This window comes from Lichenostomus cassidix, chromosome 2, assembly GCF_008360975.1.
Source record: "Lichenostomus cassidix isolate B80296 chromosome 2, HeHo_3.0, whole genome shotgun sequence".
NCBI lineage: Eukaryota > Metazoa > Chordata > Aves > Passeriformes > Meliphagidae > Lichenostomus > Lichenostomus cassidix.
In genome coordinates, this window is record NC_139482.1 from 81,153,979 (window position 1) to 81,181,536 (window position 27,558).

Below are 27,558 nucleotides of genomic sequence, written 5' to 3' on the forward strand. Positions count from 1 at the left end.
TTTCATAGTAATTATGCAGGAAGATTTAATCAGCATTAGAATGGTGAGTTGCAAATTTTGAGACATGATGTAATGAAAAAGCTAAGTATTCGACGAGAAGTTTGGAGTTGAAATTTTTCAGTAACCTTTCTGTGCAACATCCTGGACATTCACTCCTTTTGGCAGTTACTGTCATTGTGCAAGATGAAAAAATATATGCAGTCTCAGTATCTAGGAAGTGTTCAAATAAATCTTGGCAAGTCGGTGATGCATTTCATGATGCACACATCAGTGTGTAACACATTTACTCCGTAGCTTTTTTATGTATACATTATAGGAAAAGATACATGATGTGATGTTAACATACAATTATGCTTGTACAAGTGCAGAAATTTTTAGTTTATACAGCAACCCAGTCTTAAGACAAGAGAATCAAGGCACTGAGACAGTCCATTATGTAACATCTCTAAAAAAACATACATTTCAAAGGCCAGACTGGTTTGTTGTCATTTAAAAGGTTTCACGTTCCTGTTTAAAAGGTCAACAGAGAAGGTTAACCATTGTGCGACTACAGACAAAACTTTTGACAATACCTTTTAGTCAAAAACATATGAGTGAAAGGAAGAATTTTGTATTATAAAGGCATAGGAAAAGCTAAATATTTAGCTCCAAACATCCTGCAAATATCGTTTTGCTTCTCGAAGAGTGGCCAGGATTTTCATTGCTTCCAATTTGTCAGCTTCCATTTCTGTGCTTAAAATGTCTACTACTGCATCACTTACATCATCAGCCATGTGCTTCTTATCGCTGAAAAATAAAAAATGGAGGAGGAAAATGCATAACAGTGTATCTTTCCACTTATCAATAGCATCAGTGGCAGGACAATATAGGAAAGCATCACTAGAAACATCATAAACAAGAATTTAACTTTTATACTGTAGAGCAAGATTCTCACAGAGTTTTCATGTAGATGAGCATTGACAGTAACTAGGGTTTCTCTCAATCAAACACTACAAAGTTTTCAGCATATTGTAATTTGTAAGTATAAAACCTTACAACCCTAGGTGAGCTGTCCGAGAATAATTGGTTTCTTTTAGGTAGAATTGGACCTGCTGAATGAGCTTTTATTATTATATCACTACATGGTTTCAGTATTAAAAAAAAAACAACAAAAATGCTACCAAACCCCTCACTTATTAATGATGCTTATTTTAATACAAATAGCTGACATTTATACCTGCAGGAGAACACCATAACATTGGGCCCTACACTCAAACAGTTTGTCCATTTATTAACAAACTTTCTAAAAATCTTTAACCTCCAGGTAAGTTAGCATTCACAAATAAAACTTCCCACTGTAAAATTTATTATGACAGAGCTTTAGCATTCTGGAGCACCCAAACCTGGAACACAGCAGAAGACTGCTAGTATCTCACAGTCAAGCAGTTTCTCATCATGTGTATTCATGCATCTTGTTTTCTAAAGAGAAATCTATTAGCTTGAAACCTCCTATAACTTAAAAGCTCCTATAACTTAATTGAATACTGAACAAAAAAAAGGAAAGTAAATAAGTGACTAAAACAATCAGTGGAACTGTGTGATTACAAGCTGGAAAACAAAGGACATAGGGATGTCCATCCAGACAGGCTCTTTCAGCATCATATTGGTCCATTCTTTCAGACAGCTCTAAGTCTTTAGAAAGACTCAAACTTCTGCTCTCTCTGAACAGTTTAATTCCACGCTACTCACCCACATACATAGAAGTAACCTCTCTCTTTCAGCAGGACTCTGGCAACTTCCTTGGCATAAAGCCTAAGGACATCTTGCACATATTTAGGTGGGGCTTCCTCTGCAGTTGAAGAGTCTCTCGAGAAACAAACCTTAAGATGGGTTAATGTTCCATTTTCAACAAAACTTCTGAGCTCATCTCTGAAAGGTAATAAAAACTTGTTAGCAATGGCTCAGAGATGAACATTCCCTCATGAATTCAAAATGAATGTTAAATAGTGAACTTGCTTGAACAAATAGTCTCGATCCTGGTGCCGACAACCAAAAAACAGCCATGTCTCTCCAAATTCCCAGTCTGTATGTTGTTCTCTGAGCTTTTGCCTAAAGAGACAAAAAAAAATTCCAATCCTTTTGTATCAAGTGCAGAATCTAAAACATCTATAACCTACTTTTCATTTAAAGTAGTATTTTGAAAAAACTCTGGATTGACAGAAATGTGAAATTACTTACGTTAAATCAAAGTCAAACCCTGTTTATTTGATTTTTTTGACTACTCACTTTGGGACCAGCTCAAAATCAATCAACTTAATTTTTTTTTTTTTTGTGACAGTTTCATATTGGAATAGTCAAGACTGACACATTCAAACATCTCACAAAATAATCCTGACTGCTGAATAAGGAGATCGCTACCTTTTATCCTTGATTGGAAGCCCTGTAAAACCACCTGGAAAAACTCAGCAGTTTTATAAGGCTTTCCATTTAGCTGTAGATACCTGCTAGATTTTATGAATAACAATTTATCAACTACCATATCATCAGAAAAATTATTTCATTTTCTTCAAATAATGCTGAAAATATGACTTTAAAGGAGTTTTAGCTGCAATTTTCTAGTTACTTTTTTAGAGAGAGATTTCATTTATACTTTAAAATAATATGCAAAATACTTCTAAGAGACAAAGTTATATTTGGGAATTAAAATTAAGGAGCAACGATAGTACGTAATGATTTGGTTAAAGCAGAAGCATGGAGTTAGAAATACCATGTAAAAACTTCACTTTTCTCTCAAATAAAATGTTTTAAAAATAATTGTAATAGAACCTAAGAAACTTAATTATCTTGCTGGAACTAATGAGTCACAGTGGAATATGTGTGTTGGTTACCTTTAACTTAGAACCATTCCCACCCTAATACTACACACCTCCTGTTCTTCCTTGCCTCAGAAAGATCATTTTTACATATTCTTAGAGATGTGCTGTCACTTTCTGAACAAATATCTCTCTGCCACGCAAATGGACTCGGAGAAGGAAAGAGATCCACTTTCCCTCACACACAAACTCCCAAACACCAAGAGTACTGCTGAGTTGAAGGTTCTGGTGCCAAGCTCCTCATCTTAAAACATCAAAATGTAAACCAGAGAAATAAGAGAATTTGGGAGAAAACTTGACATTCATCATGCCTTATAATATAAATGCCACTTCTCAAGGAAATGGATTTTGAATGACAAACTAAAGCCAATCAACACTTTATAAAAACTATCCTCTTGCAGGAATTTCACCAGCAACACACACCTAAAGCATTTAATTTATTATGATTTCTGCAATTCACCCAAATCTCTCATTAATGTAGTATGAATAGCAAATATAGTCAGATGAAAATGTAAGTTTTACTAATTTGAAAAACAAACAAATACACAAGCAATGCTTCTTTAAAATTAGTAAGACTGCTTATAATCAGCATACCACCATTACAAAAAGGAAAAAAAAATTAACTGCATTTGTACTCAAACCTTTAGGCTGTATTTCTCCTGAACATAAAAAGGCTGCTCTCCAGGTAACAACTTGGTACATACCTGTGTTGTAGGAATCCAATAAATGGTGAAATTCCTGTTCCTGGACCAACCATAATGAATGGGACAGATGGGTCTGCAGGTAAGTGGAAAGCATTGTTTGGACGAGGTAAAATAGATATCTAAAATTAAATTAGATAAAATATAATTGAAGAGTGTTCTCAAGCAGTGAAAACACCATGACATTTTTAGAACCTTCAGGATATTTACACAGCATATGTATCCACACACCCTTCCAAATCCTGAGCTTCAGAGTTCATCTTTAATGCCCTGCAGACATTTAGAATAAAACCTCACAGAAGTTTCTGGGGGGAAAACCATACCATATTTACAAACCTATTAATCCATCTGGAGGAAAACTGGGATAAACCACACAGACATGAGTTTCCGAATAGGAAAACTGATTGCACCACAAATTTGAAGATTACTGTTACAGAATGCACACAGAAAGTTTAGTGTTGGCATTCAGAGGGAAGTAAAGCTAGCTTATTGGTATTAAAGGCAACTCAGCCTTTCTTTTACATCTAGAAATAATTCAGTGGAGGTCAGAATTTGTTTATAGTGAATGGAAGCCTACTGGTAAAGAGCTTACTTTCTTAATTTTCATAGATGTTTTACATGATTTCCCAAAGTGCATATGCGTGAGAGGAGACACGTAACAGCTCAAATATCTTGGAAAATGTTTTATATATTCCCATTGACAAACAGAAATTATCATTTTCATATCTGTGACAGAAAGGAAGTAATATTTTAATAGGACCTCCATACCTATCCTCTGAGAACAGCCAACTACAGAAAACAAGAGATGACTATGTTTAATTTTAAAAGACTATTCAGGACTCAACAGCAGCCATAGCAGAGCTTCATCCATTAAAGTCAAAAGCAAACATACAATTTATTTTGCACATTAATTATGAAAGGACTTGAATTTACTTTAAAGTTTAAAGTAGGAGTAAGGCACTACACCAAGTTACTTAAACTTAGCTGTGTAAATCTGAATGCTTTAGCACTACTCATCTTTTTACACTCTAATTCAATACAGACACAATAATGTTAAAGAGTATTATTTTCCTGTTTCCATGAGGAGGAAGAAATAGTGTAATTTTTGCTGGTGAGGAACAGTACTTATATATATACTTCAAACCACACTTGAGTTAGGAGGCTATTTATCCTATTAATGATTCCAAACTGGTCATTCTTTCAAAACAGACTGCAAACAGTAAACACATTTATACTGTAAAGTGTATTCAATTTATCTAATGTATTTTTGCATAAGATCACACTCATCTATTTTGCTTTGTTATTCCATATATTTCTACAATCTGTGTGCATTGCTACACATTTGTCTATGCTGAATTCTAACTTGTGCAGCAGATGGAAGTAGTTCTAAACTTCATCCAGACTCATTTTTTTATAAACCTTTTTTGTTTCTTTTTAGCCACCTCTTTTTCTTGTTTGATCTTTAATTAACTTCAAATCAATTATAATTTAAGTAAAGAGCAGATGTGAACACTGGAATAAGATATATGATGCACATATTAATCTTTGCATTAGTTTTAAAAATGAAGATAACTTGTATGGTGTTTTTTCCATTTTGTCAGACTGACACCTTGAATTATTGGCACAGTTTTCTTTCAACCAAATTCTATGCTTGTTTCCATTTTTCATAATCAAATATAGATTAGGCTGTCGGTAGCTCTATTTGAGAGAAGGTATGTATATCACATATATCAATTATATAGTAGAATGCCAATTTTTTAATAATTAGCTTACACCTAATAACTTTGAGATCGATTAATTACACAGAGTATCTGCCACAAAAGCAAAAGGGGTGAAAAAAAAAGAAAAAAGTGCCTTTTCCCAGTAACACCCACCTTGCCAAACAATCATTGATACAAATCAGAAAAAACCACGAATGACTATCCCCTGTGTCATATTCAGTAACTTGGCGTTTGCAAACTCTGGAAGACCTGACAAGAAGTGTGAGTTTTACAGTTTCTCCCCTGTTATGTGCCACCCTTTCCTGGAAATGACCAAGTGCCTCTCTCTTGCAACGCAAACACTCATAGCCACTTAATTGCACAGTGGTAGCTCAGTCCATGGAAACATCCTCCAAGATACACTTAGTACTACAGAAGGATGGAAAACAACTCTTCCCTTTCAGCAATGGGAAATTTCACAATTCAGGTACACATAGATAAGTAAAATTTAAGTTTAGTGCTTAGCAATGAAGTCCTGGACATGTTATACAGAAGTAGGGTAGAACTGCAAAATTAAGGTGTATTATGCCAAAACACTTGCACTACATCACAACAGTAAACAAAGAAACCCTCAGTTGTTTCTAACATGCATAAATTTAACAGTTAATGACTTTAGATCTAATATTCATACCTTTTCAGTTGAGCTTTCTCCCTTTGCATCCAGAGTGTTTTTACTAGGGTGCAGTAGAGGTGCAACTAACTCAGCAAGCCACCCTGTGCATACTCCTTTCCGTGAGACTGGTCTGGAGGGACCGGCAGGGAACTCCACAACATTAAATACAAAGCGCAGCCTCCCTGGCTGATATAAGTTTGAACTGCAAAGACAAAAATATTAAAAAACCAACCCAAAACCTGAGAGACAGCTGTACAATCTTGCAGCTAGTCCATGTGCAGCCCAAACCACTTCAGCTGAATCAAAATTTTCAGTATTCACCTAACTGCACAATATTTGTACTTAATTAGAAATTGTCTTAAGGCTGCACTCAGAGGCCAGCGGACAGAAGGGAATCCAAATTCCTACCAGATTCATGTGTGTGACCTTCTTCTTGAGAGCTTTATCAAAGCCTTGCCACACAAATGTTGTGTGAAATAGTCAATGTTTTTTGCAATAGGGTCACCACTACGTTTTATACTTCACTCCTCTCTTTCTTCTTCAGATTATAATGTACACAAACACATATGGGAAAAAACCCCTATACCTAAATAACTAAGAAGATACAATTTGAATATTTCATTACCTTGACGCTGAATAGGATCTAGCTTGTAATTTAGGAAGATGTTCTAAAGAACAGAAAAAAAAAAAGTATTACTTATTTGATTCACCCCAATGAACATATCATATAATGAGTGTTTACACTACAACAGATTACAAGGTACTTTAATTTAACTGTAATTTTATTCTAGTAACATTCAGTGTTTGTGGTTCAGAAACAAGCAATTAAGGCTTGAACTCTATTTTGAGACTGTTTTAGACTTTGTGGAACATTAATTAGAGATCCTATACAAAGAGACCATAACAGTTAATTTATGAGGTTCTTGGTCAAATAAAAAAAACTGTAAGGTGCACAGAAAGGAAGCCAGTAGCTAGCAGATGACGTGAAGCTTGAAATTCAATTTTCCCCACCTTTCCTCTATGAGCTTAAAAGTTCTTACAATAGAGATTGCTTGATTGAAAGTTTCCTATATATGTCCAAGAAGCAGATGTGCCAGTTCAGTTTAAAATCACTATGATTACCTATGAGAAATTTTGAAATCTCATCTAAAAAATCAACAGACACAGGAGTTTTCTGGGCATTTTTTCAACAAGACATATATATATCTCACAAACACATTTATACCTATATATAACATATATAGGTATTTTTTCAACATTCTGGGCATTTTTTCAATAAGACATATATATATATATATATAAAACTATATAACTATATATATATATCTCTATATATCACACACACATTTATACCTACATATGTATGTACATAAACAGAACTACCCTTTTTACCAGTACATGGACACCCTCATATATTTTAGAGGTGCTCTGCTACATAAGGTAGTTGCTCAGCAGAGTTAAGAAAAGCTAGTGCAGTGAAATCACTTAAAGAAGACACTAAAACCATTCAGCAATTTTGGTAAGTGTGGACAAGATGACAGCAAGAACACAGAAAGCAATTTCTTTGACTCATATTATGAAACATATTGAGAAACTCTGGATTTTAATTTGAAAAATAACTGCCAGGATTTCAGATGTATTTGACATGGTTACAGTTGTAGTCTCATCCCTTCAGTATTTTACATCAGGAACCCAATGAGTGTGTTAGACATTTCATAACTACAAATATACAGGGAAAACCATTCTGTTTTAACAGGTAAAAGTGCAAGAAAAGACAACGTAGGCAGAGAAATTACGAGTTGTATGAATATGTCTTTTTTAATTGTAATAAATTGATGAACTGATTCATAAAAACCCTAATCCTGCAAGCACCTTATGCTTACTTTTTATGCACAGGAGTAATCCAGAGTCAATTCAAGCATTGGTATGAACCTGAGTGTTTGCAGAATGAAGGCCAAAGACTACAAACCGTAGAACAGAGCTTTGTTACCCAACAACAGTTTCAGCTTCATCACTATAGAAACTGTAATATTCCTAAAGCAGTTAATTCAACAGTTATTCCCCTTTCTTGGGAAATTGAACATTTAGTCTGATGCATTTTCAGAAACCAAATCTAATTAAATCTAAATCAGTCTTTTACCAATTAACAGGCTAAGTGAAGGCTTGCAGCTTGGAAAAGCGTGAAGTAAATCCAGGAGGCAAACATTAGAATCTCTAATAAAGCGTGTGTAATCAGAGGCTCCTTGTCTGCTGCAAAGCTCTTGAAGCCTCCGTTTTTCTCCCACATCACTAGTACATTCTACAAGAGCTCGCAAAAATGCCTGTAGGGAAGAAAGAAAAGAGTGAAGAGTGAAAAAAAACTTGTCCATTTCGGAAAATGGTCACAAAACTGCAAAAAATTTGGGTTGCCTGGGGCCAGGAATTAGGTTAACAGATAATTCACTATTTCCCAATTTATTTTTTTTTTGATTGCTCTTTTTACGTCTGGAACAAGCTAGCAGGTCAGAAAATTTTACTTAGCCTGAGTGGGGAAGAGACAAAAAAAAAGGCACAAGCCATTCCCCCAAAATTCCACATTTTGGAAAGAGGTTTTTATTGCCCCTATTTACACTTTAGTTAAACAGCTCCATAACACAACTTAATTCAAGACATAAAACCATTTGCTAAGTTACAGAAGCCAGGAAACAAATAATAAAGATCTTAGAAGAGGTATTACTATAAATAAAGTATGGTATTTCATGAGTCATGTAAATGTTGTTGTGTTTTATTTTATACTTTATGCCTACATAATGGTACTGTAAACTTTTCTTAAAGGAAAATTAAATTGATCACTGTAAGATAAAGTAAAAATAACATGTAAACAATTACAAGTTTTCTTCCAGAAAGAAAGGTGACAATAGAAAAGAATGCATAAAAGAAAAGAGATACAAAACACCAAGTGCAATTAGATGACACATTCTACACAAAGGAATACTTGGAAAGCAATGTAAGTGTACTCAGCCACCCAGCTTCCAGACAATAGTTTTGGGTATGAAGTTACATAAAGCACATTTCAAGCTGAACAGTTAATACAGCAGACAGGTTATATAAAACTGGCTTCAGTGATATTCCCCAGTCAGTACTCTCTGCCTACTTTTATTTTTGAGACAAATTTTATAAACCATTAAATGTGGTTTTGAAAATGTTGAAACAACAGAAAGATTCTCTTCTGCTGCAAAATCCACTAAACTGAGTAAAAAGGTCCTTCCAAAAACTGATTTCCCTCAGAGACTCAACCATACAATCGTTTAGCTTCATCCTTCATACAAAGTTATCTTTAAAATGTGTTTTGACAATACCAGTACAGATGCATCTTCAGTTGCAAGCTTTGAGTTTTGTACATGCCCAGAAGGAAAGGAAAATAATATTTACATGTCGTGAGAACAAACAGAAATCTTTCTTTGAATTCTGCTAGGTTACTGAAATGCTAAAGAAAAGCTTTAAAATTTCAAAGAATCACAGAATATTGTGAGTTGGAAAGGGCCCACAAGGATCATTGACTCCAACTCTTAAGTGAATGGCTCACACAGGGCTGCTAGCACCATGCTCTGGTGAACTGATCCAACTTAGGGCACTGTGGTGTATTTGCATACAGCAGTATCTGTCTTTTTAGCGACAGAACTTGACAGATGTGGCTCCTTCTGATTAGAAAGAATGTTTTCTTTAAAATGACTATGGGCCCAGGTTTAATCAGCCTTCTAAGTTATCTGGCACCAAGTTATCTAATACTTTTCTATTTACTTCCAGAATAGTCATGAATCAAGACACTGCAGGACAGCAGTGTCTGCCAGATAAAGTACCAGAAGTGACACTTCTCAGAGTAAAGTATAAACAGTAGCGTACAAACTCACAATCCTTATGCACCAAGAAAAATACTAACTACACACAAAGCAAGGACAAACCCGTAAAAGCCCATATAGCATAGAATTACTGATTTTTCTTTAAAATAAAAAACACATAAACACCTTTTTGGGAATTGCTCTTATTTCCAGACACCAGGTTAGAAGGAATTTGAGAGTGCTTCTTTCAGGGATGTGTTGTGGACGAGATGCTCCTAGTTCAGTGGGAGGGGAAAAAAAACAAAACAAAGAAAATGTGCATCTATTAATATACAAAAGTAGCATCCCACATCTGATATTTAATGGAAAACTTGTGTAGCCCTCAAAGATGCAGGGAATCTCACCCTGAGAATGAATTTACCTATAAACCAGAACAATAAAGAGCCCTGTGGAAATCAAGGCACAACTCAGCAACACTATTAACACACCAACTGCAATGCAAGAATGGAGTAATTCACACAGGTCCAGCTTGGCACTACACAGGCATAACTTGAACCTGCAGCTACTCCTTTTGAAACATGGAATCATCAGATTCAGCAGAACACATCTATAGACCTACAAGCCTCTTAAAAGGCACCTTGCAACAGCACTAAGGCTTGTCCTTGAGGAGTGCAGCCCTCTTAGAATGTAAAACAGATTGACATGCAGTGTTGTGCAAGGAGATTTTACTTTCAAGTGGGGATTGTAAGGTTACGTGATTAAAGCCTTATCTCCATAAACATGAAGGAGCACAAAGTAAGATGAGATGGATGAATGCCAATGCCAGGCTGCAGTTCCCAGACAGCATTTGCACGCACCCTCTTTTTTAACACATTGCTGTGACTTGCAACATGTCTCCATGAAAAGATAGCTGTGTTTCCATACTAAAGGTAAAAATGTTCAGAAGTGTGCACACCAACCACCACCAACACAGAAAGAAGCACTGGTCCATGACCAGTGCATCACACCATACCTTTCTTTTTCGTGCCCTGCTTAACCTGAACACAAACAAACTTGTCTCCTTTTTCAGAAAGCCCCAAGATGTGTAGAAGCTCTTCCACCTCACTGGCATTGTTTGGACATATTACACAGAAGGCATCTCCAGGTTGGTACTCAAAAACTGTGTCCTGTTTTAAAACATGAGACATTTCTATTAATTCATATCACAAACCACAGCTAACAGCATTCCCATTCCTGACAATTGTCTTCCTACTATTTGGCTTACATTAAGTTATATTTTTTTTATTCTGTATTTATACTTTGCTGTTTGAAGCACATCAGAAACTAAATGGTCATATTTTCTTTCCAGGCTTAACCTTACTAATTAGAAAAAAATCTTTCCTTATCTGGTTTAAATGTTTGGACACTCTTTAATGAGAACTGCTGAGCAGCCCAAACAGAACGAAAATAAATACGTATTAAGAGGTTGTGTTATATAATCAGCCCAGATCATTAATTACTGATGTACTACATTTTCTGGTTTGAAAAGAGCAGAGAAATGAAGTCCTCATAATTAATGCAATTTTTTACAGATACATCATCACTAAGAGAAAATTTGCTGGTTAAACTATTTGATGAACTGTGACTCTGTGACTACTGCTTTTATTTTCTGGAAGGAAAAAAGAAAAATAGCCAGCTAAAAGCACAGTAAAAATTCAAATCTTAAGACTTAGATTCTACTTAGCTGTCTGAGACTCTTGTGTGCACCTGCTAAAATGCTACGCAAACTTTTTCCTGTTAAATGAACATGCAGAATGATATTTGCATCATTATGTCTCCCTTGTGCATCAGGTGAGCAACCTGCATACACAGACTAATAAGAATGCTAGGTGAAAAAAAAAAGAAAATGATAGACATTTTCTGTGGGTGCTGATGACCGAATGCATTTATACATACAAATACATACAAAAAACCATGTTGCTCAGAGAGTAAGTTGGTCAAAACTTAATGGAATCTATTTATAACTGAGATTTAAAGATGTCTCATGTATGTTGAGACAGATTAGGCTAAGAGAGTCCAACAGAAGCTACTGCCAAGAATCACAATATCCCAAAGGCAATATTCTATAAAATTGGGAAACCACTCAAAAGCAACATACTTTCCTTTTAAAGATTTCTTATAAAGTAGTATCAAGCACTCTTTGCCTACCTTTCATCTTCAAACCAGTGTACAAAATATGATCTTCACTGAAGAAACTAAACCAGTTTTTTAAGTGAGGGAAACTGAGGTTGACAGTTTGAGTAGCATGTTAAGAAGTCAGAGCAAATGAATGTCAGAGGCAGAAACAGTGCTCAAGAGCTAACAATTCCTATAACTTGATAATATCAGGCAAATTAATACTTGCATAGATTACCCACCATAAGGAACAGTCACAATTTACTATACAGTTTCCATATATTCATGTTGTGTACTTATAAACTGAAAGATGTTCAATATTCCCTGCCTTTCTCCACTGCAAATTCCCTTCATAAAGGTATTTCAGTCAATACAATATCCACAGAACAACAAAGAAGTTAACTTGGCACTTTGTTCCTGTTTTAACTTCCACAGAGTCTTACTTTTCAGTGAATAAATCAAACCTTACATTTACAAAATGGATTATCACAAGCTGACATCCTGTTGTATAGAGAACTATTTTTTCTTTTTAAACAGTCAAATAAATAGTTTTCCCCCTCAGTTATTACAGATAACACACATGCTTTTCACCCTTTATTTTAACCCACTAAAGAGAAAGCCATCACCAACTTACTGCAATATCAAGCTCTAAGAGCAATGCAGTTTTTATCGCATCTCCTCTAGTGAGCTGAACTGCTTTTGTAACCGGCACTTCAAAGGCTCCCTCTGAGACAAGTGAAGACAGATGTGGATTCTGAAAAAGATGACACAAAAATTACACTAAAAATGCAAATCAGCTTTATGACATCTTACTGTGACATACAGGAATTGGTGTTGGTACAGGTTTTTTTTAAACAATCTTGGAAAACAAAACAATACAGAAAAACATGAACCTTCTATATACATAGGGTGTTTTGCTCTTCTTTTTTAAAAAATCACATCTAAGCAGTAACAGGCATATATTCAATTATAAAAAGTCAGTAGGCTTTAACAGTCTAATGGAGCTACATTATTATCAAATGCAGCAAACTGTTTCATTTTTCAAGAACTGCCTTGAAAATAGCCAATTAGGGAATGGCACTTATGTTAAACCCCAGAAAACTCCTGCCTAATTAAAGGATTTCTAAGTGTATATAATGGACATAAAAAGTAAGAACAGAAGTTACATCACTGCAGGTTTACAGCTTAAGACTTTGGTGTTAATATATGGGTACTATTACAGGCAACTTGTAAGAGGAGTTTTAAATTAGAGCTAATCAGCAAACCCCACACTACAAAACAGCATCATGTTATAACACAGCATTTGTACACAGGTAAAAATGTGCCACAAGGATGACAAATGGGCACCAAGAATAATTCCAGATCACATATGTCAGAGGCTGTTATTTGAAGATCAGACTACAGCCCTCATTTCTCCAGCACTCAAGTCAGCAAGTTTCATTAGAGATCCATGCAGGCAACAATAAAAAGAGGCAGAAGAGATACCAAATGTCTGTAACAATACACTGTCAAATGTAAAGGAATTTTCCTACCAATAAGAGAATAATCATTAATCTGAAGATTTTCTATTTATAAAAGGAGACAAGAGAATCACTTGAGACCAACAGTTGGAAGTTTCTTTGTTATCTTAAAATTCTGACATGGTGATTAATGGCTTGGGCCATATCAAACCATTGTGCATCAGCTAGACTGTGGTAATTGTCTACATTTGTATTCCCTCCAAGTCAAATTCAAGGCATAATGAAATCAAGATTTAAGGTAAATTGTATTATCTTACACTTCCCACAAATGCATAATACCATTGCTGCTCTGCTGTTAGTATGCAGCAGCTTGTTAATTCAACCCTGAGACTCAACAGCCCAAGACAAGATCATTTAAGTAAGTGGAGAGATTGTGTACCAGGCCTTCTTTAGATGGCAGGGAGTCTCTGTTTGGAGAGATCCAAACCTCAGCTTGATGCATTTCAAAACAAACCAACTTCAGCTATGCTTGGCAAAACATACCCACAGCTGCTCTCTGTTGTAATGTGAGATTCCAAAAAAAGGGACATGAATTTTGCGATACCTGCAAAACCAAACATGATCCTACATAGAACCTACTTGTTGACAAGGTCTGCCCAACTATGTCAAAAATAGTGCCAAAGAGAAAAACCACAAACATGTATTTGATTCGTTCCAGGGCTCAAGGCAACCACACTGTTTTATACCTGAAATCTGGACTATAATCTTTAACATGTCACTGAGTTCCAGATTAGCAGATTCAGTTTTATCCATTAGCTGTTCAAAAGCAAAATGAACTTCTTTGAGTACATACAGAAAAGTTAAGGCATCAGTATTAGAACCTGATGACTTATTTCAGAGATCAGTCTGAATATATGCTGTCTTTAAGAAAATGGGCTCTTTTAAGGACTGTACCAGCACATTCAACCCAACTATTAGTCTTTAACAGAAGAGTACCTCTAAATCATAAATCTCCAATAATTTAATGTGAATTATTAAATTCAACAACCTGAGCAAAACCAACTACAATAAGAGGTTTAAAAGAAAAGCAAAATTATCCAGTGTTTAAATCCACGCACTCTTACATAATTATATTAGCCAGACTACATGACTCTCTCAGCATTTCCATTAACAGTCTCAATAGAGAGTGTCAGAGTCCAGAGGATAGTAAAGGGCTTTCATGATCATGAGCAGCCACACCAGAGGATTAGTCCCAAAAACCCCATCTCAGCTCAGTACTGGTTCTGCAGTTCCTGCCTGAGCTACATTACAGCAGTGCTGGTCAGCAGCTCAACCACAACCATGCCCATGACTAGACACAGATCCTACTGATCCAGGCTTCAGACCAATTTCTTGTCTTGGGCCCAGAGCTGCCTGATTCCCACAAACTTGCCTGATGATCTGCACTCTTGGCTCATGCTGGCTGCCACCTCCTGGTTTGCATTGCTTGGGTAGTGGGCAACAATGCAGGCTGTGTAACCACGCTCAGCTCCTGGCTCCCTGTCATTTAAGGAGCAGCCAGACTTCACTGCTTCCTTGCATGGATAACTGGAACATCTGCCCTTTGCAGGCAACCAGAAAAGTCTGAGTCATTCTTGCCAATTGGAGATGATTCCCAGCTCATGCTAATTCTTCTATTAGTACAGCAGGTCCTTGTTCAGCATGGCTTCACACAAAAAGCATACTGGCTTTTGATCTACAGTTCATCATCCATTTCCCATAGTAAAATAATGATCGTGCTTTCACAACGACATGGTTGTCTGTTGTTAAGTGTACAGCAAGATTTTGAGCAATTTTGGAGCCTCTTAGTGCATCCTGAAAGTACTAAAAATTTGAACAGAATGTGTACCATGCTCCTCACTACAGCAAGATGTTTTCACAGTTGTAACATAAGCCACAGAGGACTTAAATCCTTGCCTTCCTGACAGTGCAATACCAAATTACTATTTAGCTGAGTTATATCTTCACACAGGTGTCCATAACCCATATGCTGGCAGCTACAATTTCACAATATAAATGGACCTTTTACTTAAAATTCAAAAATCTCCTGTATTCAGGGACATATCTACTTTATGTAAGTATCCACTTGCTCTTTTGAGCCATATGTAAGAGTATACACTCACACTCCTATGAGAGCTAGAGGCTTCCATCACTCAGAGTGAAGTCCTTACCTCACCTTGGGTGTCCTGAAGCTGCACCTCTATATATTCTGGTGGCAGAGCAGGAATATTTAGAGCAGACTGAGAGAGTGGAGGGACAGAATGAACAAGTGAAGGTTCAGGGTCACTAGCTGGAGCCACAAGATTGATGTCATCCAGTTTCTGTGACAGAGCATCAGAACCCCTTGTTCCCTCATCTTCTAGCTTCAAGTTCTGTACTTCGGAGCTCAACTTTAGTTCATGCACAGCATGGGGAGCTGGAGAGAGAGAGCTGGAAACAGCATCAACAGCATTGCTCATAACTTCTTTCTCTTCCCGCAATTGCAATGCTTCCTTGAGGGCAAGCCAAAGTCCATCAATCCAAGGATCAACCACTAATTCCAAACTGGGAATGGAGCAAAAAAAAGAAAAAAATGCAAGGATAAATTATTGTGACTTCCTGGGCTGGTAATTCACAAATTATGAAAGACCACAAAAGCTAAAAACACTATTCACTTTCCATTTTTAATATATATCTGCAGCTGTTTCCAAGATTTCTTCTCTGTCAAAAAAAAAATTACTTAGCTGTTATCACTGTGTAAATTTACAGAGTCTAAAATATATAACAGCCTTGCTCTTCTTTCAGTTTCTCATTTTTATTTTCATATGCTGAACTTTATGACAGAAAGTTGAAGAAATGGTAGTAGCAGAATATGCAACTTTTCATTGTGCAACAGCAACATCAATAGCTTACACTAATGGCCCATTTTTATTATTTTAGAACACAAGAGATAAGTTTTATGGTTATGACAATGTTTGTGTTCAACTGCCTTGCATCATCATGCACAGAATCAATATAAGCTGCAGTTCAAAATAACTAAGCCAAGACTGCAGCCTACCGGCCAGAAAGAGCAGTTAGAACAGGGAGTTGTTTTCTTACATAATTCCTCTACACCAAACAGAAAAATCTTCTTATATAATTTCTCTAAAGTGATCCTCGACCCACACCCAAAAAAAGAATAAAAGAGAAAAAAAAAAAATTAAAAAATAGACTACATTTTCAAACCACTCCACTTACTCTGACTTATATAATTTCTAAACCAGTTAAATACCATTTTTCCAGGCATTACAAATGTTTCCTCACAGTTTAAAATTGGGGTTTTATTTAATGGCAATTGAAATTGAATAGATGTACTGTGCTCAGGCAGAACTCATTCCTATGAGGTCAGAACATTTCGACAAATGCCTATGCAAATATTGCAACTTGAAGAAATAGAACCAAACCCACTCAGGCCTTACCCTACACAGTCATCTGCTAATCCTGTGTCATAGAAGTGCTGGGCACCAAGTTCCTGAAGTCGTCTGTCTACTGTCCTTCCACCATTACAAAAGAACATGTACTCTGAATCTCCCAGACCTAGCAAATTCAAGGAAAGAGGAACTGTGTCAACCAGGCAGCCACCCAGGCTACACAAAGATAGTACATACTTTTCTTGTAGACAAACAGAAGAATCCAACATGTTGGAGCAAGTCCACAGGAGGGCACCAAGATGATTAGAGGGATGGAGCACCTCTCCTAGAAGGAAAGGCTGAGAGAATTGGGCTTGTTCAGCCTGGAAAAGAGAAGACTTTGGAGTGACCTAATTGTGGCTTTCCAGTACCTGAAGGGAGCCTACCAGAGAGACACACGGGATTTTTACAAGGGATTTTTACAAGAGATTATTACAAGGGCATGTGGTGACAGCACAAGGAGGAATGGCTTCAAACTGACAGAGAATAGGTTTTGATTGGATGTTAGCAAAAAATTCTTTACTGTGAAGGTGGTGAGACACTGGGACTGGTTGCTCAAAGATGTTGTGATTGCCCCATACCTGGAAGTTTTCAAGGTCAGGCTGGATGGGGCTTTGAGCAACCTGGTCAAGTAAAAGGTGTCTCTGCCCATGGCAGGGGGGTTGGAATTAGATGGCCTTAAAGGTCCCTTTCAACAGAGGCCTTCTATGATTTTATGATAAATATAATTATATATCTATATCTATAGATATGCTTGCGTATGTAAGTGTATTATTCAGATGCTGCATGGAAAAACACACATATGTATATGAATTTCAAACAAAATTGTGTTTGTCCCAAAATAGAGCTGAACAAGTGGCTCCTCCTTCCCAAATGTAAGGCAGAGAAATACTCTGAAAACACTTTGTTTTCAATATTTCACATTTCAGAAGAATACTACTTTAGTTTGAGGCTTTAAAAAAATACAAAATTCCTCTAATAGGAAAAATGTAAGGAACTCAAGTTATTGAAAGGAGTAAAACTGATAAATTATGTGTGAATTACAAAAAAAAACTATCTCACTTTCAGAATGAAGTTGTTAATAATGTCAGCAACATAAAGGAGGGAGTATTAAAAGAAATTTAAAAATATTGGAAACTTGAAAAAAAAAGAGATCAAATATAGCAGTGATTTTAAGCACAAAAAAAGTAGAAAATCTGCAAGAGGGAATCTGGTCCAGCAACTTCCTCCTCAAGAATCAAGATTTCTTCGTAGATCTTGTTTCACCTGCACTGGGTTTTCTTCCCCCTAACTGCTGTGAAGATGTTTTAGAGGAAGATGCTCTCTATTAGCAGTTGAACAGTTAGCAGATTCAGGAGGTATGTCCATGGAAGATCCGAGATTTTAAGAGCTCAACTAAATCACTGACCCACCCTAAAAGTGATCAATCATCCTTTAGAGATCCTTGTCTAACAATCCTAAAGACCACTGGTTTTAGGTCATCTTCAGAAATTCTCTAAATAATCCACACCACTGGTTCACCACTGCTATTGGAATTTTACCCATGAGTTTTATAACTTTTACTCTTCTGATTCTCTCCTCCAACTGACCAAGAAGGGGTTGGAAGAGTGAGAGAGCAGCTGGGCAGGGCTTGGCTGCTGGCTGGGGTTAAATCATGATGCCACCTAATAATGGACCATTCCTATCTCCTTATAACAGCCTTTTTTTTTTTCCTTTTAAGAGGACTTCTGCTTTCCCTCAAGTACAGTACTTGAAGCGAACATTTCATTGGACCAGTTAAGATAGATACCAAGAATTCATTTGAAGGCTGGTAACTTGTTAAACTTGAATCACATTGTAATTTAGACATCATAATAATTTCTGCTATGATAAAATTCAGTGTTAATACAATACTCATCTTTATACATACATAGATGTATGCAGTCAGCTATGAAAAACTTGACCATTTCACAGACTGTAATGTGCAGCTAGGCAATAGCATAACAGCTTCTCCAAATGCTACATAATTAGGATGCATATAATTCAGACTCCCACCTTATATATCCAGTAGAAATTTCCTTCTAATGGGTCCCTTCCTTATTAGAAACTTGAGAAGTTTTCTCACTCCCATCTATCAACTTAAACTTGTCAGGTAAAAACAACCTACATTTAAATAGACATTTCTGGAGTTTGTTTATAAATGCAATTTAAAAACTGAACAAACTAACCTTACCATCAGCTCAAGATATAGTGTGCATTTTGCCAAATTTGTATTTTGCTTATTCACCTTTAAGCTGAAGGTACATTCCTTCTCTTGAAGAGTACAACACTCAAAACTAAAATATTATTGCAAATTTAAAAGGATGGGATGATTTAAGGTTTTTACTTTTAAATACATTTTACATGGCCTTTCCCTCTAGAGAAAAATGCCCAATGACTCACACAGTCAAGCAAACTAATCTAGTTTACTAATCTCTGTAGAAACTTGACATGAAATTTAAACTTCAAATACTTACAGATAGCTTATATCATATGGCTTTTATGCAAAGAAATTAAAGTGTAAAAAATTACGTTGGTAGCTTACATTCACATAATTTCTGTGACATTTTTCCTTAATTGCTCATAGATGACATTAAACAAAAATGCTTTTTAAGCATTTTATAAGCACTTAAAAAAGCCCAAACCACCTATTCCCAAGTAAAAAATATAAGAATTATTCACTGACAGACAAGTTCTGCAATAATATAGAAAATACTGTCACCTAGCAATCCATACTGGAGATGTGCGAAATGGTCAGGAGGCAAAGTCTTGTCTTGAATTTTCTTCACAAACTTGCGGGCAGTGTCTGGTGGGTCTCCCGTCCCAGTAGTGGAAATAACAATAACTACAGGATCCTTTTCTGTTTCCAGGTTATACTAGGAGCAATAGAACAAGAACAGTTACAAGGTGCCCTGTGATACATATTTGTCACCTAAGATACTCTATCTCCCACCTTTCCTCTTCCCAAGGGTACACAGAAAAACGTTTAATCTCATTTTATCTATTTTAAGCACAGAAAGTCTTTCCAGTAATTACAAGTAATTTTGGAGATGCAACTTATGATCTTATTTGGAGTTTTCAAGACCAGATTGGATAAAGCCCTGAGGAACCTGCTCTGATCTCAACTGACCTTGCTCCAATATGACCTCATGAAGCCCCTTCCAACCTGAAATATTCTATGATCCTACATACAAATGTCCAAGGGCAGCATTATGAGCAGGCTAGTACACACACAAAGAACACATCACAACTGCACTCAGACAGCTTAAATACACAGTTCCTACAGTATTTTGTCTAGTGTAAGAAGTATTTTTGTATCTATGATCACAATCACACAGCCGTAATCCTCATGATTTCACTCAGACAAGTGGGGTGTGGCCACACAAACTGTAGGGATCATTTCTAAATTGCATTCAGTGTCATTTGGTCCTGTCTGATAACTTCCATGTTACAGAATCACAGCATCTCAAAATTAACTAGGTTGGAAAAGACCTTGGAGATCATCATATCCAAAAAAAACCCCCAGTGCTTTTGGGGGAACTAAGGTAGCTCTGAAGAGTGAGAATCAGTCACCACGCTCTACAGTCACTGATTTTGACCCATTCACCCTGCTCCAAATTCACTTTTCTCTCCTTTCCTAATACCAGTCTCCTACACTTCCCAGAGTTTCATGGGGGCTATTCCCATCACATCAGGTTGACAAGAACTGCCTGTAGTGGGGACTGTGTGTCTGTTCCATCAATTCAGATCTCATGCAACCATTAATTACTTCTCAAGCAAAAAGCATGCAGAATTTTTGACTATCCCATCTTTAGCAGGCTGCAGCACTGTGCCAGAGTGCTGTTGGTCAGGTCACCTGCACAAATCGCTCTCACAGCACCCCTGTGGCCTGTGGGTAGTGACCCATGTGAAACACAGCTCCTCTCCCTTGTCTGGGAGTGACCTCTGGAAGCCACCTGGTCCCACCCCATGCCACAAGTGGGACTAACTGCCAGCTCTGCACTGGGTCAGCTACAACTAGCTGAATTTTGAGAACTTCTAAAGGTAGAGATTCCCCTTTTCTGGGCAGCTTCTTCCATTCAGAACTTCTCCACTAGTGTCAAATCTGAGTTTATCAGGCAGCACTCAATGGATTTGGCTTCCTGTTGTCCAGTCTGGCTCACGCAGGCTGCTACTAGATCACTCCTTTGCCTCCTTTTTGCCATAATAAGCAACCTAAGCTCCTTCTATTGCTCCCTGTAGGTTGCAGTTTAAATTATCTCCCAGCGTTCCAAGTTTAATAAAAATAATAGTTATGAGAAAAGAAAAAAAATTATTGCAAGAAGTGCTGTGTTTCACTCAGAGCAGTTTCAGGACTGCAATTCAAAACTCCAGATTTTGAGGAGTTATATTCTAAACACCTCCCTCAATAAATCACTCAAACTTTATCCCCTTGTCAAGCTATGTGAAAAATTACCTGACACCTACAACACAAAAATGCTAGGAATACATAGAAACAGACTATAAAGGGGTTTTGCTGTTGGCACTGTTTCCAAATCTTTCCTAAAGACCTAAAAGCAGTTGCATGGTAAACTTAAGTTATTCTCTGGAACAGATCCTGCCTCTGACAGTGGCCTACAGCAGATGTCTAGAGAAGCACAAGTGAACAGAATAAGCATGCAAAGAGATTCCCTGGGTATTTTGCCAGACTTCAATGAATTGTGGTTCAGCAATGTTCCAAACAGAGCTCTTGTCTTGTGTTTTACAAGTTCAGGCAAACTCCAAGTACTCACAAAATTCCGAGACTTTCAAAACTGAACTATAACTTGTACAAAAAAAGGCCTTAAGAGTCCTGTTGCAATAAGGACTCAGATTTTCAAAATTTCCACAGCTGATTTGGTAAGTACAGACCCAACTGCTTCAGCAGTGCATTGCCACAGGTGACTACTGCATTCACAAACAAAAGCAAATTCCTGAAGTAAAGGAAGTAAGGGATTACTGGTATCACATGAAAATATATACTAAAATGAGGTCCATAAAGAAAACCAAAAAAAGATATGAGCTCAGAAAGTATGAAGCAACATATAAGAACAAAGGTATGATTAGCTCACTGAATTCTTGCTTACTCCACTGCAGGTTTTCATCTGCAAACTTAGACACTTTTTGGAAATCCAACATTTGGTGACACAGGTTCTGCAATAATTTGTGCCAATTACTACAAGGTCTGCTACATCACTAGATGACCAAGAACCTAACACAACTACACAGCTTTTAACTCTACCTGCCACTTCTTCCTATATCCTTTGTGTTTCAGGTTTGTCTCATTCTTTCTCTTCATTCTCCTCAGCTGAGGACAGCAATGCCACACAAGAGCAGTGAGCAGCCTGCTCAAGCTGTGCATGGTTGCTGAAAGAAGAGGATGGGATCAGACTGCCAGGTTTGTCTCATCCAAAATAATATATACCATGACAAATGTACTTATTTGGATAACTCGTCCAAGGCTGACTACACACACTGTGACCCAAGATGATCTCCATTTAGCCTCCCATTTTTTACTGCTCCTACCTCATTTCCACTTCATTTCAGTCTTCATAAAATGTAATCACTGTAACCAACCTAAGATTTATGACCTTATCCCACCCCTGAGACTGTGGGGGTGATACACTACTTGGAAAAAGCTGATATTCCTGAGACCAGAGCAGTATTTGACCATTCACTTTCGAAAAGAAAGAGGATGACATTACTGTTATTGACTCTGTAGCCACCTATTCCATCCACAGACCTTCACAGCGATCCCTTTAAGTGATGACAAGGTCTGAAAATACTCAACAGCTACATAAACACAGACTTTCTAACTGACAAGAAAGGGGGAAAAAACAGCTTATGTGATAAAACTTACAAAGCTGCAGAAATTACTTTTTTCTTCAACGCCCCATTTTCAGATTCTCAATTCATCATTAATTCACAGCTCTGAATTGTCTCGCCAAATTTGGCAAAATATATTTATTTAAGTGGCAGGCCAATAACAGGGCTAGAAATGTTCTGACTACCACCTTCCTGAAACTAATCTCCAAACCTGTCAAAAGCATAAGAAATTAAATGAAAGAAGATAAGGACAATCTTCACATTCCCTGCTGACTGCACAGAAGTCTCTTTGTAACACTCAGCTACCTACTCACTGAACATTCATTCAAAATGTCTCACATTTTCAAGTGCATGAAAAAAACTCTTTTAGATGTTATTTTCTCCTCATCTCATATGAAATTCCAGGCTAGTAAGTTTTGATTTTTTTTTATATGTTTTTGTTTGAGGGCATACAGTTGAGAGTTTTTGTGAAGGAAATTACAGTCTATATTGCTTTTAGTTACAGAACTAAGTTTTCACATTCTTACTCTTGGGTAACAGCAAGTAATAAAAAGCCACTTCCTTGTTCCAGCCAAGCTTTTAATTTGGTTCTAGAATATAACTTGATGGAGTCCTGTGGGAATTGAAATAAGTGCATATGCTAAGCAACACAAGAAAACCCACAAAAGCTCTGGGCCATGCTGAAGCCAAGAGTTAACTGAACACAGAACATCAATGGAACAAAAGAAACAGAACAAAAAACCCAAACCCAAACCAACCAAAAAGGAAGAAAAAGCATAATTTCTAGTAACAGCAGACCAGACCTGCAAATACAGAATCCATTCACTACTGCATACATAAAAAGTTTTCAAGAAGTCACTGAATAATTGTTAGAAGAGATATAAAGATACATTAATTTATAGTTCTAATAAGAAGAATCACAAGATGTATCTTTGGCAGAAGGCTATTAAGCAATGGTGAGTACTGGTTGAAATTACTGATTCACAAGGAACAAAAATTTGACACGAGATGGTGTATTTTAGGTGGGTGCATCTGCTAGCCTTCATGATGATCACAAGGCACCAGTTAAGCATGTGAAGAAGAATGCAGTTCCTCAATACATATTTTTCAAAACAGTATGGAGTATCTCACCTTATCCATTTCACTTATACAGTGCATATCAGCTTCAAATCCATGGGCACCTGCTTGCTGCCATATTTCCTCAGCTATGGCTTTTGCCTGCCCCTTTTGTGTTGCATAGAGGAGCAAAAACCTCCTTTTTGAATCACAGCACATTTTCCAAAACAGATGTTTTTTGATGTTTTTTTACATAGAGACACTGCAGGGGAAAAAAATAATTAAAAAAGTGAATTTCTGGTAAGCAGAACAGCAAGACTTTACTTTGCTTATGACATTAAAAAGAGATTAGTTAAAGAATGTAGCATTTGTGTTTAACTTGGAAATGAGGCATCTACTCTGAAGAGAAGCCATTTCTCACAACCAAGGTTTGTGGATCAGGTTGCAAAGGACACATGGTATTGGTCCTATGTGCTGTACCAACTTCATGTTGCAGTAATGTTACAATATCTCCAATATCAAGAATCTAGTTTGTAAACAATACAATACAAAACAGCTTTTTATGAAAATACACACTATTTTCATTACATCAGTTATGTTTTCCATTTCAAGTTAGTGGCTGCTTTGTTCACATTTCTGAGCTGTCTGAAAACAAAACAACAGACCTGGTGAAGTCAAACCAGAAACTCTGAGAAAAAAACTTAATATTCTCAGTTTCTGCTTTTCTGAAATCAGTATTTTTTGCTTGAATGACTTGATGCTTTTTTGTCTACTGTGTGTCTGTATTTTGGAGCACAAATGCTGATTTTAATTTCATATTTCAAAAAGGAGACAGAAATAACAGAAAGAAGGAGAATGTCTTTTGCGTGGCTATCACAAATTAAATTTTCTTGCAATATTTTGTCATTGTTGAAGAGGTGCAGTAGAACTCAAATACTTAGAATTACAACTGAGCGTTTTCAGTTCCCAACTTGAGGTACTTCTTATGTGCCTGGGCCCAGTTTGCTGTACTTCACCTACTGCTTCCACACAGCTTCAACTATGGAAAGCACTTAGTGTCATAGCCACACACACTGAGTTATAGAAACTTGTGGCTACACAATTTGAGCTATCTCTCTTTTCTCTTTCTCTCAAGGGAAACCAAACATATATCAATTGTGTAAGAATACTGTACTCCATTGATCTGGCACAGAATTTCTCCCCACAGTACTGCAGAAGGTTTCTCCTACAGAAATTTTTTTTAAAAGCATAATTATACTTCAAAAGTAGCAAAACTAAGTTATAGGTTCTAAAGAGTGTCTGTATCCCATGTGAATTTCATGAAAAATGTAATTACTAGAAATTTTTGAGGTTTTCATTGTATTTTCTTCTGCTATATTTTCTACTTTAGTTTTCATTTTAAATTAATTACATACATTACCTCAAATTATTAATAATTACCTTAACAGTCATCTTTACATAACTGGTTTCATGTGCATGTATGTACAGAAGGTGCACACAGTAAAACAAGCCACAAAATGATTTTTCACTCTCCTTTTCCAAAACAAATACAAAGAAATGTGCTAATTATGATTAATATAAAGTAGCGTAAATACAATTAAAATACCCTCAGATCCCTGTAGAAATAGTTTCACCCTGGTCATGTACTGTGTTTTCACCTAACTCTCTTGCCAGCAGGTGGCATCGCCCGACTACAAATGTATAAAACCAGTACAGATGAAACAGTGTTTCTTTACTACATTCCTCGGTCAGACCACAGTAGAGGGAGAAAGATAATCAGTTTCCCACTAAGACCATACCATAGCCCAAAAGCCTTCTGCACAAGAAAAGCTAAGGACTAAGCTGCCAACATTCCCAACAAGAGTCTGTTAGAACAGCTTGGGAAGCTGTTAATGCTTGAGAAGCACAAAAATTTGCAATAGTAGGGGGAATGGAGAGGGAAACAGAAAGAACAGCAGTCAGGATGTGGTCTGACATGGTCAGATGTTGCCCTAACAGTGCCAGGACCTCTGAGTAAGTCAGGCAGAGCAGCCAGGATTCCCATAAGACATTGTGAGCTTTCTACTCCAGCTAGAATAGCAGCAATAGAGAGTGCAAAAAGTAGCCACACACATTTTTGGTCCATATATGTGAACTTGGGGAGGAGTTTTTGCACCGGTGAGTGGAGTGGAGTGGAGTGGAGTGGAGTGGAGTGGAGTGGAGTGGAGTGGAGTGGAGTGCAGTGGAGTGGAGTGCAGTGGAGTGGAGTGCAGTGGAGTGGAGTGCAGTGGAGTGGAGCGGAGATTGCATAGAGACACAAAAATTTGGAGTGACCACACCTCCCACAGATGGCATATGGAAACAAGACAACTGCCACAGTCAGAAGAGCAGATGATGCTAGAGATGCACATGCAGACCTCCTGAGAGAGAGTACTGCCACAAATATGCATGCAACAGTGTGAATGCATCTTTGTGGCAGTGGCAGAGAACACAATTAGACAATTCCTTGGAATCAGATACAGAAAGCTCTTTAAACATTTGTAGGCATTTATTAACATTTGCCTAGTATCCTATCTGTTGCCCTGTTGCTATTAATCTTAAATATATAATTCAATTAACTGATTCAACAGTAGTTTATTTAGCTCCCTGTTAATTATGTCATCAATTGACCATAAATCATTTGATCATGATTTGATCTATTCTGCACTATTGAGGAGTTTCACCCTGCAAACTCATCTTCTATGCTCAACCATAAGATGTTTGTGCACAAACTGCTAAGTGATTCCTGCTCAAAGAGAGAAAAAGGAGTCATGCCTACCTGCAGATGAACAATCACAAACCAGGCACACACTTGCTCTCAGAGGAACATGCTGCCCACACTGCTCCTGCTTTGCTGCACTGTGCACTCTTCAAACAGGATATGACAGTTCCACTTTTGTGAAATCTGGAATAAATAGGGGAAAAAAGGTAATTCTTGAACTATCAAGCTTTCTAGACAATCCCTCCAACTTTAACAGCATTACAACACCAGCTGCCTTTAACATGTTGTGCTGGTAGATGCACTTCAGAAAACAATGTTTAAGCTGGGAAAACAACCAGCAACTAAGGACAAAATTCCAAATTATAGCTCATCTGACACAATACTTGGAATAGTGAGAAAGCTAACGGTGCAGAGAAGACTAGCAGGGACTCCATCAGCTCCCTAAGGCGACACCGTGTAGGAGCAGCCAAGCCAGCTGCCCCAGGAACGCCGCTGAAGCACACTGCTGGCCCGGCAGAGCCGCAGCTGCACGGCAAGGCCACACCGCGCACGGCATGGAGCTGCCCTGTCAAATAGGAGCTGCGCGGCCACGGACAGGATGAGAAAAACAAGAAACGTCAGCGCACACACTGTTAGTTGTGTCATCAGTAGACGGATAAACTCCTTTGGTCGTGATTTAACCTAAACTGCACACATGCAGGAGTTTCGCCCTTCTGAAACTCAGCAGAACGTCTTCTTTCTGCCATCAACCACAAGAGCGTCATGCACTCCTCTGTGGCTTTAAACCGAGTTGTGGGACTATGCCTTGAGCCACGCAGCCATTCCCAAGCCACTTTTTGAACAGCTTGCGACAGGCTCAGAACCACTTTCCCTCTAGAGCCAAGACAAATATACAAGCGAAACACAAACCCTCCGCCCCGCGCACCTGCTCCGCCTGGCCCCGGTGTCCCCCGGAGAGGGAAAGGGCAGTACTTGCACTGGAGGTCGCGGCGCACACGGGCACGAATCCCACTTCCGAAGCAAATCGCCAGCGCCAGCGCCAGCCCCCGGCCCGCGGCTGCCCGGGCAGCGCCGC

The 27,558-nt window shown here is 37.5% G+C and overlaps 1 protein-coding gene across 2 annotated transcripts; it reads right to left on the bottom strand.

Moving 5' to 3' along the window:
- On the bottom strand, window positions 1–27,527 carry MTRR (5-methyltetrahydrofolate-homocysteine methyltransferase reductase). Of its 2 annotated transcripts, XM_085052164.1 has the most exons (15): window positions 27,409–27,527; window positions 26,541–26,666; window positions 19,566–19,719; window positions 16,835–16,952; window positions 15,569–15,941; window positions 12,533–12,652; window positions 10,757–10,910; window positions 9,931–10,019; window positions 8,067–8,247; window positions 6,552–6,594; window positions 5,945–6,128; window positions 3,557–3,675; window positions 1,996–2,088; window positions 1,729–1,908; window positions 1–786 (listed from the first exon to the last, which is right to left on the bottom strand). In XM_085052164.1, exons 4-15 carry the CDS (start codon window positions 16,930–16,932, stop codon window positions 642–644), a joined length of 1,779 nt encoding a protein of 592 aa, XP_084908290.1. In that variant the 5' UTR covers window positions 16,933–16,952; window positions 19,566–19,719; window positions 26,541–26,666; window positions 27,409–27,527; the 3' UTR covers window positions 1–641. The 2 variants fall into 2 exon arrangements, with proteins under 2 accessions (XP_084908290.1, XP_084908289.1); XM_085052163.1 differs by lacking the exons at window positions 26,541–26,666; window positions 27,409–27,527 and adding an exon at window positions 23,819–24,010.
- Between the last annotated feature and the right edge of the window lie 31 nt (window positions 27,528–27,558).

Excerpts from the sequence above, each read along its gene's own strand:
- MTRR (XM_085052163.1), bottom strand. The coding sequence starts at position 23,962 with ATGTGCTGTGATTCAAAAAGGAGGTTTTTGCTCCTCTATGCAACACAA. Across the intron at positions 3,676-5,944 it reads GAGAAAGCTCAACTGAAAAG|ATATCTATTTTACCTCGTCC; the intron begins GTATGAATATTA and ends ATTTAATTTTAG. Across the intron at positions 2,089-3,556 it reads ATTGGATTCCTACAACACAG|GCAAAAGCTCAGAGAACAAC; the intron begins GTATGTACCAAG and ends TTGTCTCTTTAG.